Source organism: Thalia democratica, chromosome 1 (assembly GCF_965202585.1).
Source record: "Thalia democratica chromosome 1, ktThaDemo2.hap1.1, whole genome shotgun sequence".
NCBI lineage: Eukaryota > Metazoa > Chordata > Thaliacea > Salpida > Salpidae > Thalia > Thalia democratica.
In genome coordinates this window covers 21,634,620-21,651,693 of record NC_139165.1, presented here as the reverse complement: position 1 = coordinate 21,651,693, position 17,074 = coordinate 21,634,620, and the positions used below count along the sequence as shown (strand labels likewise).

The 17,074-nt window shown below is 22.7% G+C and overlaps 1 protein-coding gene across 1 annotated transcript; it reads right to left on the bottom strand.

The window, feature by feature from the left end:
- Window positions 1-2,475: 2,475 nt before the first annotated feature.
- Window positions 2,476-8,164, bottom strand: LOC145834472 (kelch-like protein 35). Its single transcript, XM_082941912.1, has 3 exons — window positions 8,031-8,164; window positions 4,767-5,323; window positions 2,476-2,516 (listed from the first exon to the last, which is right to left on the bottom strand). The coding sequence occupies exons 1-3, from the start codon at window positions 8,162-8,164 to the stop codon at window positions 2,476-2,478; spliced, it is 732 nt and encodes a 243-aa protein (XP_082798038.1).
- Between the last annotated feature and the right edge of the window lie 8,910 nt (window positions 8,165-17,074).

Sequence of the window (17,074 nt, the reverse complement as noted above, 5' to 3'; positions counted from 1 at the left end):
GTTTCAAATTTATAACAGTGTGAAGTAGTCTTTAAACAAAAAGAGATACTGTAAAGCTACTAAAATGTTTTTTTAACAAAAGTAAGATACTGTAAAGCTACTTTGAATGTGTTTTTTAACAAAATAATTGGTAATGATAAAAGTTTTATTTTACCCTATATTTTTTAGTGTCAAATCAAAATTTTAGTAATTAATATGTAGAAATTGTTTGAAATTATAGTTTTTTTATTGACTTTTGTTCAAAATTTCATATTATTGAAATTTTATTTCAAAAATATCTCAAATTAAAGGTTTTTTAGTCTATTCCAGCTTTTGTTTTCAGTGTTTAATGTTTTGTGGACACCCTGACTTATCCTTGTAGATTGTAGATTTGACTGATGTTTTTTAATTATTATAAATAAAAATATTAAACTTGAAAAATATTATATTTCTTTATAATAAACATTTGCTAAACTATTTAATCTTGAGTAAATAACATAATTGCATAATTTTTTTTTATAAAATACATCAGTCTCATAGTTTACCCTTTGTAGCAGTATTTTATTACTATGCAAGTTAGCTTAAAACGCCAAAAGTAAATAAACTTTATATAAATAATTGAATAAAATGTCTTTTTGTTATAAATACTTATTAATATAAACAGGTATTTACTGCTTTAGTCAAAGAACTTACCTGAGTAACAATTTATTTGCTTGAATCACCTTGAATCTTTTTAAATCCAAAGAAAATAACTAATAAAAATATTATTCACTAAAAAACAACATTTTCATTAAAATTGGGTATAAAATAAAAAACATTTCAATCAATTCAACTAAATCTCATTTAAAGTTTATAAAATGGCCTAGGATATTCAAAATATTCAAACAATTCTCAGTTTTTTAAATGAGAACATAACTACATTAAGCCTGCTTGACTTTTAGACTTTTTGACTTAAGCCTGCTTGATCAAGTTTAAATTATCCTGAGTTAAATTGACTCATCAAGATGTTTTCAAAATTTAAAAACAGTTTGAGTAATACGGAGTACCCTGAGTGTGTAGCAACCCTGTACAAATATTTCTTTTAAATTAATACTAATTCTGATAATTTGTGTCACTAGGTATTTATATATTAATTTTGTTACATTTAAATTTGTGTGGCCTGATGTTAAATGGCTCCTAATTAGGACTTTGAAAACTCTTTAAAGTGCACATTATTCCAGGATTCAATTTAAGTGGTTGTCACATATACTAAGAAAAACAACATGTTAAAGTGGTTTCTGCTAGAATTCCATAAGAAAAGATTATAAAGAGATTTGTTTCAATTTAAAAATAATTATCCTTTTTTTTAATGACATGCTCTACTAAGTTAAGTTGTGGCAAATTGCTTAAAATTTTTGATTACATATTTTCAATATTGATAAAAAACTTGGAATTTTTAGAACTAATACAAATATGATAATTTTTGATTTTTTATTTGCTTCTTTTATTCAAACTTTTACTTTTAGGAGCTTTTTAAAAGTACAAAACTTTATAAACAAGTACAAGAGAGTAGCAAACTTGGAGTATTAACTTTATATTTATTAATATTAATTGAACTAACTAATACAGCTTTTTTGTTTTAGTAAACAATATGTAATTTCTACTTTGTTTAATACTTTTGATTTTTCATTACTACTCTGGTATGAGCTTTGGCTATTGAACTAAATTGGCTTTTTTTTTTTGCTTTTTTTTTAAGCAGTGAGTTTTTAAATAACAAACTCATATCAGTTAAAAACATTTGTGTTTTTTTAATTTAATTTTATTAACTAAACAATAGAAAAATGAAATTATGTTAAAAATAGAAGAAAATTTTAGCAATAAATTACAACACTATGTCCGACTAAAACTAAACAGTTGATTTCAAAATGTTTTAATACTGGTGAATCTACAAACAAAAAAATATTATTTTCCATTAAATATCACGATTCTTTTGACAATATATTTTTGTCTACATTTTAACAAATTACACGAAATCTGTTATTTTGAAATGTGTCCGATTATAATGTAGATGTGTGTTTTTTCCATAGTATTTGCTGAGTCAGCAAAATCATTAACTTTTTATCACTTTTAGCCACCTTATCCAAATATATCGGAAATTAATCAAATATAAAACTTCATAAAATAAAGATAATAATAAATAATAAAATGTTTGACAATTATGATAAAACATTTTTATTTTGCTGACCTAGCAAATGCTAATTGAAACACCTCGACGTTTCAACAAGACATTTTAAAATATTACGCTTCTATTTTCCATCGAAAAAGCAAATTCTAATGAAAATAGGTTGGTTGTGGTTTAAGAGCGATTTTTTTGTGTAAAATTATAAAAACTTTAGAATCGTTTGTTTTAACACCATTATTAAATAATTTATTATTCACAACAACAAAATTGTGGTTATTATTAACTTTTATCATGTCAGATATTAATGACAATTTATCAGTAAATATGTCATATAATTATAGTCTGTTTAGGTGATCTTCATTATTACTTATACCACCTAAACTGACTATATTTCCTTAAAAAACTACACAAGCTGCTTTAATTTTTAGTACATTCATTCAAGTTGTTTCTTTAAAGTTGTTACATTTTATAAACTCTGAACAGAAGTTAGTTGTTGAATTGACACCATCTGCATCAATATGATAAAAACCTACAAAGGTAAATATTTTGTCTAAAAATTTAGAAGCACAAAAGTTTCAACGATTATCAAGATGTTATTATATTCTAAGTATTATTGGAATATATATATTTATATAAAATTTTTATCAAAATGCTGATGATATTATTACAACTTATTAAATAACATTTTCTTCAAAATAATTACTTCAAAACGTATTTACTTTTTTAGATTAAAGAAAAAAATTGTTATTAAAATTTCTTTTATCATTTCATTTACACTTGCAAGATGCTCTATTATTAATTATAAATCTAACTTGATTAAACTTACAACTTTTACAACATGTTAATACAGGCGTTTTTTAATTAATTTTTCGGGACATAAGTGTAAAGTATACAAAACACACAATTTTTAAGACTTTAAATAAAATTTTGTAAAATGTGCACATTTTCCTACCAATTCTGATCTCAAGTTTAAAAGTTTGTTGTTGCCTGCAAATGCAATTTCGAGTCTCTACAAATTACAGAGGGTGCAAATATTACTAGACTTATTTTGGTTACTAAGTTAGCCATTTATGAGGGTACTTGCGGAAAACTTAAACTGTATTCAATTTTCATAAATTTGAACACTAAAATTATAAAAAAATTTTTTCAATTTTTTGCAAATGTTTAAAAAATTGCTTTATTGTAGCCATTGTAAGGTTAGTGACGGAAAGCTGAGACTTTTACGAACATTTTGAATTGTTTTTCATCTTTCTACTAATAAAACAAAATTGTTAGGATTTCTCTAAGTTTGAAGAGAAAAATTTTTTAAGTGTAAGTAATTACAAAATATATGTTTTTTTTTATTTTTTGCTCGTATCTCTAGTTCAATTTTAAACATTTATGAGGTTAACCGCGTAAAATTAAGATTTAAAATAAAATTTTTGTATGCTTTTTACTTTTTAAGACCAAAAAAAAAAAGATTAAAAATTTTATCTGAAAAATTGACAAGTTTGACCATTTCCACAATAAACAAATAAAGGAAAACAATTAATGTTTTTGCAAATATTTCTATTAACTGCTCAATTTCAGCCATAATATAGAAAAGTGGCAGAGGGTTGTTTTTCATCTTTCTATGACCAATATCTAAGAACTTATGATTTCTCAAAATCTGAACAGAAAAACTTTGACAAATTTAAGACCTTAATTTTAAAATAAAATTAGCATTTTTTTATTAATATCCCTAAAATTTGCTTGATTCTAACAATAATAATAGTACATGCGAAAGGTTGAGACTTTTATGAAAAATGCTTTTCATATTTCTATGAACAAAATAAAATTAAAAATAAAAAAATAAGATATTTTAACTTAACTTAAAAACATTTTAAGTAGCGACTAAAGCTAAAAATATCTGAATCAATACCAAAACAATTGAAAATAACTTAATGGATATCATTAAATAAAAACGATTAAGTTTACTATTTTATTTTGTTATAAACAAATAAAAATAAAATAAAAAACAGAAAAAGTAGAATATTTGTATGTTTTTGTAACTTATAGTTTCTAAAATCAGTTTAGCTTAGTACTATAAAGAATCTAATTTATAAAAGTTCAAAAAACTTTTCAATTTTGTTTACTAAACTAGATATTATTAACTTTATGTAACTCTAATTATCTATATTGTTCATTTGAAATTTTTAGTACTAAGATTATGCAAAAAAAAAATTATAGCTTAAAATTAAAAAAAAAATTTAATAGTTGAAACTTATTGTTTTATATCAGCAGTACTAAAAACTAATTTGTAAATTTTATTTTTTAAAATATAGTATAATAAGTACATACATTTAAGTCACTATAAATTGAGTGTTTCCGACAGTATATTGAATTTTAAGAAAGTCTTAATATTGAGGCATATTCACACAGGAAAAAAGTAAAATATTTTTTATAGCATCACATGATTTTTCACACCATTTATCCTTATCAGCATCATAACAAATTACTGTAGAACTGTTATTTTCAATTAATACAATTTTATTTCCAATAGATATAGCTTTATTTGAACAAATATGTATATCACTGTAAGGTGATTTCAGAGCAATAAACTTCTTACAAACGTTGTCAAAAACTTCATAATTTTTAATTCCAAAACCGATCACAAACAGTTTATCTTTTACAACAACTAAACTATGATTATCATGACTATTTATCGTGTAGGGCATTGGTGACCATATATTAGCAAACACATCATATGATTCAACTGTGTTCAATATAAAACTATTACTATCACATCCACCTGAAACTACAATATTTCCTTGAAAAACTACACAAGCTGCTGAATCTTTTGATTCTATCATTCCAGAAACTTCTTTAAAATTGTTATTATGAAATACTAAACAGGAGTTTGTTGTTATAAAAACATCATCACTACCTATACAACAAAAACCACCGGCAATAAATACTGTATCCATAAATGCACAAGCACAGAAGTGCTGACGATTATCAAACATATTAGTTACAAAGCTCCATGTATTAGAAGTTGGTGAAAATTTTTCGACAGAATTTACCAGATTAGCAGAATTGTCAATACCACCAAAAACATAAACTTCTCCTTTTAAACAAACAGCTTCAAAATTTTCCCTCCATTGAGTCATTGGAGTAAGATAGTTAACATTATTCATACCATTTCCATCAATTTTTTGTACTTTCCTTGAAATTTTATTTATTCTTTTATCATAACCACCAAAAATTAAGAAGTTAAACTTAATTTGGTTACAATACCTACTTGTGTAATAAATATTTGACTTACTTTTAAAGTAGTTGTTGTTTTCTAATACTTCTTTTAATATCTTTTTACATTCGGTATTTTTAGTAATTGAAGGTAATATATCTGTACAATATTCTAATGCATGTTCTGACAGTAAAGAAATTCGTATTTTTAGTAACAATTGTTTTGCATGTTTGATACGTTCTTCACTGTTGTATTTTAATTAAGTAACTACTGCATTAAATACTTCAACTTCTGAGTGAATATTCAATTCAGAAGCTGCAAGTATTTTTACAACAACATTAAAATCTAAGTTTAAGAACTTTTCAGTTGCAACAACCATTAGAAAAAAACGTCCTATATAAAGCAAGGATGACTCAGAAATAGTAGCTAGGTTGTAATATTTAGCTAAACAATAAAATGCGATAACATTTTTAACTGTAAAATTGTCTTGAAGGATTTTGCTGATCTTTGTGATTGTATCTTCTTTTTGCAGAAGCTTATTTATTTTTAAAGCTAAAATGATTTCATGTTCTTTCAGATACGATACATCTAAAAAATTAACATGTATTATATTTGTAAAATTGCTCATAATAATTGATTCATTTTTAGAACTAGAAACCTGCATTATCAATAAGAATATTAACGTTTTATTATATCATACTGTTATTTATTGCAATACAAATTTTTTTAGTTGTTGTTAATACAAAAAATATTTTATATTACTTTAATAAATTAAACATTGTAAGATAGAAGTAGTCTACGAGCAGATCACTGATAAGAGATTTTAATTGACATTGTTTATAAAATTTAATAAAATCTAGACCGTAAAAAGAAAAACCCACAAGAATGTAAATCTGGCCCTCTACAATATATTTTGAAATCAAGCTTGATATCCTTTAGTTTAAAATTAAAATAAGATAGGAACTGTCTTTAAAATACAAGAGGTTTAGAATCTGCAACATTTTTAATAAGTTTGAAATATTTCTATTGCTGTTTTAAAAATAAGTTTTGTGTTTAAACTAAGTCGTGGTTTCTAGACTTATTATTGGCAATCTTTGTTAATTGCAAAAAATGAGTTTTAATAAGTTGTACTTGATATTGAAATAACTTTAAGGAATTGTTTAACAAAAGTTTGCTAGATTTTATTATTTTTGTGTCATTTTAACACCCTTGTAATATTTTATTAAACATATAGTTAGTCAAAGAACATTTATATAAAAATTTGAGAAATGTTTATAACTCTAATTTGTTTAAATTATTGTAAATTCGCTACTAAGTTTTGTTTTTGTTGTTTAATTTTATTTTAAGAAAGTTTAAATAAGTCGGTTTACTCTTATCAAAATTGCTATTAATACTTTTAATTTCTAGTACTTAAACTTTATACTTTAAATTTTGTTCAACAACTTTATATTAGCATCGCCTAGTATATGTAATTTTATTTACCTATTATGACGTATAATTATACAACTTTATTAATTTTACTTTTTCACAAAAATCTGTTTAGTTATTTACAATAACTATTGAAAAGGGTAGCTTAAAAAATGTTTAGTTCACAAAAAATAAAATATACTGCAAAATGAATTGTTGTCTCAAACTTTTATATAAAGTAAGTACCGAAAACAAAAAACGTTTGTTTTCATTTATATATCTTTATTTATAAAACTTGATATTTTAATAACTTCTTGAATTATTTTTTTTTAAGATATGATAATAAAAGGACAAAATCGAAGAGTTTATTATTATACTATATAATAATAAAATTTTTAGATAAATTCAAAGTAAAAAAGGCGGAAAAAGACTATTTGGCTAAAAGTTTTACTTCTTCTATAGTTTAAACAGTCTTTTTAAAATCTTTAGTAGACAATAAATACTATTTTTCTACGAAAAATAAAGTTGTCTTTTTTAATTTGAAAAGAGGTTTTTTAGAATTTATTGTATATTTTTTGGTCATTATTTTTATCAATCTCTACCATAAGGTATCTTAGTTATAGAAATATTTCCTGAAAACTTGAGTATAATAGGTTGAAAAATGAAGGCTAAGGTTTTTTTTTGATTTATGGACATCTGATTAGTTTGACTGTACAAATACAATAAGTTTGTATTGGAAATATTAAAATAAAATGACTAAATCTCAGTCTTTTTATAATTTTTTTTAAATTAAATTAATTACTTAATGTTCACCTCTACACTTTATATAAAAGTCAATACTAATGTTAAAAAATATCACTCAGCCCTGATATACTCTTAATTTCTTATTTTTGTTCATATTTATTTAAATTTTGTTAATATGGTTTACAGTTAAAAAATTTTTAAATATTTTTTTTTATAAGATCTATTGATAATATTAAGTCTTTTTTTTCTGAAGTTATAACATTTTCTAAACAGTGTTTTTTTAATCTTAAGTAAATGATGAACTTTAATATTCAACGAAAAAATAAAGTTATCATTTTTAATTGAAAAGTCTAACTATTAAAATTATGCTTTAATTAACAAACTAAACTTATAAAAAACCAAAAATTATTAAATTTATTAAAACAAAATATAACAAGGTGATCAAGGTTAAAATATTGTTAAATTATCTCACCTGTATTGTTAAAAGTATTGTAAGCTCGTACACTTTTATCATCTAACTGTTTTCTTAAAAACTTCATGCATTTGTTTTTAAAACAATCAACTACTGAATTTCTACTAGTTGCACTAAAACTTGCTAGAGTTCCATGGTTATCTTTAATTTTTATTCCTTTAACTTCAATGTGGTCCATATTAGTTCCACCTGACATGACTTGATAATATTTTGTTTATTTTTTCAAAAATAAATCTAAAAATAAGAGTTTAAATATACTTAGCTGTTTCTTTATATATTTTTTTGATTTAGAAAATAACTTGTAACTTATAGTTTATTATAAAAATAAAATTGAAGACTAATTAATTAAAATAATTTAAAATAACATGTTTAGGTACAAGAATAAGTTCTACTATAAAACAAAAAGAAGCTTAATGTATAAAAAAACTTAACTAAGTTTTTGTTAATTCTTTTAATCAAAGTAAAAATTTATAGTTGGTTAGCACTAGAGAAAGTAGGATGTAAAAAAACTATAAAGACTTGATAATGTATAAAATCGCTTTAGTTGAAAATATTTTGTGATTAATCATGATGAAAACAATAAATTTGTAATGTGTATCTCTTTCAAATGGTTTAAAATACTAAATAAAACCATAAAAAAAAACAATTTATTCAACTACACTAAGTAATCTATATATTAAGCTAGTACGTTTTTATTTACAGAAACCTATCACTAAAGGCAATGGACACCATTTTAAATAATACTATTTTGTTAAAATAAAAATGACCAAAATGTTTAAAGATTTTAAGGCATGAAGTGATATAAAGATAATAATAAAACATGTAAAAAAAAACAAAGCAAAAGTTTTATTTTAAAAACCAAGTCCTAGCCTAATTTAATGCTACTTAACATTTTACTTTTTATTATTACATTATACAAAATTACTAATAAGCTAATTTTTTTTTCAATAAAATTTATAACTTCATTGCAAAATTAACAGAATGACAGAAAAAAAAATCCTATAGTATTACTTTTTTTATTTGTTTTTGCTTAAAATATTTAGCTTGAATAATATTCATCTAGATGACTATTGGCATAACTATAACTCTTAGCAGGTGTCGGAATCTTTAATTAAATTTTAGGTCAATTTTCATGAAAAAATATTGTTTTGGGGCCCATACTGCAGTAATAATACTATAATACTCTTAGTTATATAACCTATTATCCCTTATGATAACATATACTAAATAATCTAAAAAGTAAATATAAGTTTTAATTAACACAAAATGTTTTGCTAAAAAGTTACTTTAGTTTATTAGCCTGATTTTTCATATATGAATTTAGTTTTTCATAAATAAAAAAATATGAAACTATTTAACACAAAAATAATTTAACTTGTAATAAAAAAATTAAACTAAAGCTAAACAGCTATAAGTTATGGAAAAAAAATTCAAATTTTTTTTAACTAAACAGAAAAATAGTAAAAGACAATTATTGGAACTAAATTTAACTGTATTGGAATAAGTTATTCAAAACTGTTTACGAAGTTGTAAGTATTTCATACTAGTCTATGTTACATAAACTACTTGTAAAATGTATTTATATAATTTATATTTATAAAGTAGTAGTAAAATTAAATTCTAAAATATATTCAAACAACTACATGATTAAAATTAAGAAAAAATACAAACAACCGTAAAACTATATTTAATAAAGCTAGCCTGAGTAGAGGACTGAGTCAAACTGAGTAGAGTGTGTAAAAGTTATGTGTTCATCTGTTATGTTAAACTTAGCACTAATTTTTTCACAAGAAGTAAATAACAACACACTAAATTTTTTTCTTAGCTTGAATTTTATATATCATAGTTTAAAGTTAAATAGCCACGTTAAAAAGTGATATAATTTTTGCTTTGATTTTTTTACCTTTAATTAAGTACCATGGATAAATTTTAATTAAATTTTAACTTTTAAGGTCAAAACATATTAATTCACAGGTCAGGATCACATGATTGGATTGTTGAATGTAATTTTGTTGCTTGCTTAGGATTATGAGCTTAATAATTTTCCTTTTGTGTTTTTAACTGTTGAAATTTTATCTTTTGAGTTTTAGCCAAACAACATGTCACCAAGAGATTTTATGAGGGAAAAAAGATAGAATTTACTTTTGATATCTTAAATTTTAAAAAGGTAGAATTAAACATGAATACACCTTCTTAAAATATTCATTAGGGTGGTCAACCATTTTTGAAATTACTCGTTTTTTGGTTTATTTTTAGTTTAAAACTAAAAACTGTATGAATTAGTGCTCAACTAAAATAAGATACTGTAAAACTACTTTGATTGTGTTTGTTTAAATTGATAGTGCCTAAAATTTTTATTTTATAAATTATTTTATTTGTAAAATCAACATTATGGAACTTAACATGTAAAATTGTTTAAAACTACGTTGTTAAGGTTTTTTAACGGTTTTTGTTCAAAATTTTATATTACTCAAATTTTATTTTAAACATTTTTCATATTACAGGTTTTTCAGCCTATTTCAGATTTTGTTTTAAGTTTTCCATGTTCAGTGGATAAGTTAACCTTGTAAATTGAAGATTGGAACTAATGTTTTTCATACATTACAAAATGATAATATAACATTTTAAAACATAATATATTTCTTTATAATCAAAGTTTTTTAAAGTTTTTAAAGTTTAGTAATTTAACATAATTGCATAATTATCGATTTCTATAAAATACATCAGTCTTATAGTTTATCCTTTGTAACAGTGTTTTATTACTATGGAAGTTAGCTTAAAACACTAAAAGTAAAAAAAAACTTTATATAAATAAATGAATATAAGGTCTTTTTTGTTGAAACACTTTTTAATATAAACAAGGATTCTAGTGCTATAGTCGAAAACTTTCCTGAGTGACCATTTATTTGCTTGAGTCACCCTAAAATTTTTAAAATCCTAAGAAAAAACAAAAAACTTTTAAAATTCACTAAAAAACAATTTTTTCAATAAAATTTGGTATAAAATAAAAAAAAATTCAATCAATTCCATTAAATTTCTTTTAAAGTCTAAAAAAATAGCCTAGGATTTCCAAAGTCTTAGATTAATTCTCAGTTTTCTAAACAAAATCATAATTATCTATTAAAATCAAATTTAAACTATCCTGAGACTTTCTGTTATTATAAAAATTAAAAAATAGTTTGAGTAATACGGAGTATCCTGAGGGTTTGGCAACCCTGTACAAGTATCTTTTGATTTTAATACTAATACTGATAATTTGTTTAACTAGGTATTTATATATTAATTTTATGTTACTCAAATTTGTGTGACTTGATGTTAAATGGGTCCTAATCAGGGCTTTGAAAACTCTCTAAAGTGCACAATATTCCAGAATATACAAAGAAAAACAACCTGTTACAGTGGTTTCTGCTAGAATTCCAGAAATAAAGAATGTAAAGTGTTTTTTTATTCATAAATAATTATACAATTTTCTTTTCAAAAATGAAATGCTCTACTAAGTTGTAGCAAATTGTTGAACATTTATGATTACATAATATCAATATTGATAAAAAACTTGGAATTTTCAAAACTAATACAAATGTCAAAAAAGTATTAATTTATATTTGTTTCTTTTATTCAAACTTCTACTTTTAGAAGCTTTTTAAATTTACATAACTTTATAAATAAATACAAGAGAGTAGCAAACTTGTAGTAAAAACTTGTAGTAAATAGTAATATTTATTAATATTATTGAAAATAATTAATATAGTTTTTTTTTTAGTAAACAATATTTTTACTTTGTTAATACTTTCTGATTTTCCATTTCTATTATGGTATGAGCTGTGGCTATTGAACTAAAATGGCTTTTTTGTTTTTTTTTTTTTTAAGCAGTGAGTTGTTAAAACTAAAAACTCATATCAATTAAAATCATTTATGTTTATTTAACTTAAAGTTATTAACTAGAAAATAAAAACTGATCTCTAAAAACATATTAAAAAAAAACATGATAAAAAATAGAAGAAAATTTCAATTATATATTACAACACTATGTCCGACAAATAATTGACAGTTGATTTTAAAATGCTTTTATACATTTTCATTAATATCTTCACACAAAAATTATGATTTATAATTATACATCTCGATTCTTTTTACCATTTTTTTTGTCTACATTGAAAAAAGATACTGGAAATATTATTTTGAAATATGGATGTATTTTCCCTAATATTTGCTGAGTCAGCAACATTTTCTAATTTTCTAATTTTCAATATCTATTCGCCACCATACCTAAATATATCATAAATTTATCAAAAATTAAATTTTATAAAGTAAAGACAAAACAGTAATAAAATAATTAGTATTTATGATAAAAAAAAACTATTTTGCTGAAACAGCAAGTACTAGGTGAAACATCTTTACGTTTAAAAAGGACATTTTAAAATATTACGTTTCTGTTTTTCATCGTAGTACCTTATTAAATAAATATAGGTGGGTTGTGGTTTAAGAGCAACTAATTTTTTGTCAAATTGACAAAAACTTTAGAACTGTTTGTTTAAACACCAGTATCAAATAATTAATCTTTAACAAAAATTAAATTGTGTTTCTTATCACATTTTATTATATCAGGGATTGATGACAATTTATTAGTAAAAACATCATATAATTATACTGTATTTAGTTGAGCTTCGTTATTATTTCCATAACATGAACTAACAATTTTTCTTTGAAAAACTGAGCAAGCTGCATCAGTTATTGCGACATTCATTCAAGTTTTTTTTTTAAGTTAATACGTTTCATATTAAACTCAAAACAGGAGTTAGTTTTTGAATTGACATTAACTGCATCCTTATGATAAAAACCTCCAAAAATAAATACTTCATCTATAAATTTATTGCACAATAGTTTCAACGAATATCAATATGCTCGTTGAAATTTATAAGAATATTTTCGAAGAATAGGAATAATTTTGACAGTTTTTATTAAATTGTAGATAACTTTGTGAACTTTATTATTAAATGTAAGTCTTTTTTTTAAACTCACGGTGGATTTGTTTTTATTTAATTAAATATTTATCGATCGAAAAAATAATTGTTATTTTTTATTATAAAATATTTCCGATAGTTTCTTATAGTATTGATAAAGATAAAAGAACAATGTACTACTTGAAGTTCTAAAGGAATTTCGTAGTTTTTGTTGTACTAAGAGATTCCCTAGTATTAAAACATATTTAAAAAAACTATTTTCTTTTGTTGGACCTGGTGTTCTTTAAGGAACAAAAAGATTTAATATTTGTTATAACTTTCTTACTTTATATTAATAGATTATCAAAACGTAGGTTTTTCAAAGAAAAAATTAATTGTATACACTTAAATAAACATTAAAATGATAAAATTAATCTTTTTTTAATGCACTGCTTTATAGAAAAAAATAAAGTTAATAATCCATTTTAGTTAAATAACCACAGTGCATACCATAGTAGCATTGAACTAGCATAAAAATTTCAAGAAATTTCTAAAGATTGTATTCTAACAAATGCAGCCATAATTATTATATGTTAATTAAAAGAATTAAAGTTATTCTTCATAAAATATTGTTTGGCTTCTGTTTGTGTGACTTATATAAGTTTAAAAACGTACTGTTTCGTTAAATAAAAATCAAATAACTTATTTAAAATAAAAGCATAGTAATTTGCTCTCAGCAATTTGTTTATAAAAATATGAACAATATATGTGTTGTTTTAATTAGATATATAAAAATTAAATTTTGCTTCAAGTTTTCCACTCCCTTATACTAGAGTTTTGTACTTCTTAAATAACTCCTAAATGTAAAAGTTTAATTGAATATAAACAAATCAAAATTATGACCTTTTCTTTCTTTATGATAGTTTTAGAAAGTCTGTTGTCTTAAAAATCTTTAAACTATGTAACTGTTAAACAACTTGACCTAAAATTAACAGAGCATTTTATCATTAATTATAAAAATTAAACTATATTTAAAACTATTTTTTAATTGTCACAGAAAAAATCTATATATTCCTTATTCTTAAGAATTTTAAGAGAAACTACTGTAACAAAATAAAAGTACGTATGTCAAAATCTTTTTGTACATGTGTCAACCACTGAGCTCGAACCATGGAATATTGTTCAATAGCTAAGATATTTCAAAGCCTTTAATAGGACCCCTTTAACATCAGGCTACACAAATTTGATTGAAACATAGTAAATATATAAACTGCTAGTGGCACAAGTTTACCATTAACATGGTTGCTAAAAATCAGAAATCCTGGAAAATCTGGAAATTAAAAATTTATGTTTAAAAAACCTAGAATTTGACAAATTAAAAAGAAAACCTGGAAAAACCTGGATTTTTGTACAATAATTACCAAAATATCCTGTAATTTTTATCATACTCAGTAGTAAAGTTTCTATTTGACACAGAAAATCAATCTATTAGATAAAAGAAACTTTGTTATCATCAAGATTTTTTACCGAAAACACATTTTAGATAGCCTTTTCAATGTTTTTATACTTTTAACTCAGTTTCTTACCTTAAACTTAACTTTAACAATTAAAGACTTAAAAATGTGTATCTCTATAAATTATAAAACCTTGAGAAAATTGCCAAAAAAATAGCAACACTCCTTAGTATTAATGTAAGTATTAATGTAAAAATATTAAAGTAAGTATTAATGTCAAAGAATCTTTATAAAAAGTTGCCATACACTCAGGAAAGTTAAGACACTCAGAATTATTAAAAAAAAATTGAAAACATCAGGATGAATCAAAATAGTTTTGGCTTCCTTGTTTATAAATAAAAGTACTGCCATTGAGAATATGTAAGCAATTTTACAAATGTTGAAGAGTGAATATTTTAAAAACTTTGAATTATAACATAATATAACATTTTTTTTTGAAAAAGTTCAGCTTAAGTCTGTCCTATGAAAATATTTTTATTTGCAAACACTGAAAGAAACATCTCAAAAACTAGTGGCCACCCTATAAATATTTTTCAGAAGGTCAAAAATTAAACATATACAATTCTACCTTTTCGTTTATCAATTAACATTATAATTATTAGAAATAATTTTTTTAAATTAAAAATAGTTTAATGGGGACATTTAGTTTGGCAAGTACTCACAGGACAAAATCTTAACTCTAAAAACACTAAGAAGAAAATCCTATGGAAATAAAAAAATACATTCAATTATCGAACTATGTGATCCTATTTTATACTAAATGTATTCTGATAAAATAAAAATGTTAGTGCTTATAAATGTTCAATCCAAAATTAATCAACAGTGTTTTTATTAATAAAAGAAAAAAAAATATTGAAATTATCATTATACCATTTTTTGAAAATTTAATTAATCTACGATGATTTTATTAATGGTTTAAAACAAAGTTATTGAAAACTTGAATAATCTAAATTGGAAAAGTTTAGACTAAAAAAAAATGTTCTAAACTTAATCATATTGCTAAGTTAATTTACCCTGACAATAATTTATATTACTTATATACCTTTGTCCAGATACCTAGACAAAGTTCCCAGAAATGGTGTAACTGTTAACGAGATCAGTTTTTGATAACACTTAGTGGCCTATAAAAAATATGTTTTATTGATTTACTTTAATCACTTATGTTACATAAAGTTTTCAGCTTGAAAATAAGAAAATAGTTTATTTAAAATGTATAAACATGACTAGAAATGTTGCTTCCTTTTATATCCTAAAAAAATTTCTTTAATTACTTAAACTTTTTTTATGTTGTTCTAATCTTCTTTTTTTTATTAGTGATATGGTATGCTGTTGTAATTAGCTAAATGATTTCATGTTAAAAAATGTCATAGTTTTAATTACGTTATTTATAATGTCATAGTTTCAAAAATTACTTTGCAGTACATTGTTTTACACTTTTGTTATATAAAACAAATACCATACAAGCAAAATATTACAATATATGAAGTATTTTATTTAAGTTTTATTGAATAATTAAAGCTGAAAGATAAGAAAATTTAAAATAATATTTAAAACAATATTTTTTATCACTTTTATTTAAAGAAATTCTTAATTCTTTACAAATTATTATTTTGTTTTTGTAGCTTTAGTTGGGTTGAAACCTACTATATATTTTATAAGATCATATAATAGCTTTATAAGAGCTATATATATAAGATCTTTGAAAAATGTGTTTTTTTAGTAAATTCACATTTTAAATTACTTTTTTAAATTTCTATCTTATATTTCAGATTTTTAATTAAGGTACAAGTTACGTTTTTTAAATAATTATTATCCAAAATAAGATACAGTTGGTTAAAGTTAGAGAGTGCAATAAGCTCCATGTGAGAGGCATAATCTAAAAAGACTGTTTCTCTTTAAATATATCTCTTTTGTTTTATTGAGATAAATACCTAAAATTATACAAAATTTTAAACTTTTGAATTTTTTTTAGTTATATATATAAATTAGATTTGTTTTTATTTTATTAAGTTAGTTCTTATTTTTTATTTTTTTTAATTCCTTACAAGATTTAATTTATCTCAAACATAGCAAAGAACATTTTTTATTGTTTTAAGTTTTAATCTCAAAAATGTAAGAGGGATAAATTGTAAGTGATTTTTTGAATTTGTGGCTACTGCAAGGAACCTATCAAATAATCTCTCTGAATTATAAAGCTATATAATCTTTCTCCAATCTCAAACTTATTTTTTGCTATAAATACAAAGTAACTCTGTGAAAAACTCTTACAAAATTTTCTAGTGGTATAAATTTTATACTATAAAAATCTGTGGTATATAAAATTGCTTAATTACATTTTTCATACTTAACTGAAAAAGATCTTACACTTTAATAGTGTTTCGAATATAGCTTTACATATCTTTATACTACAATCACTTTTTTTTTTTACTTTGATGATGAATATTTGTGTTAATAGTTTGAAATTAAATCTAAAGATTAAAAATAGGTGTCTAAATTTTGAAGAATATTTGAAGGAGTTTAAATTTTTGAATCAACTAGATCAGTTTAATCAGTGTATTTGTATAGATAAGTAAATTTTAAACCATAAATTGTGCTTAGTGATGATCAAAAATAACTTGATTAAGATTTGATTACAATTTAAATTTTTTTTAA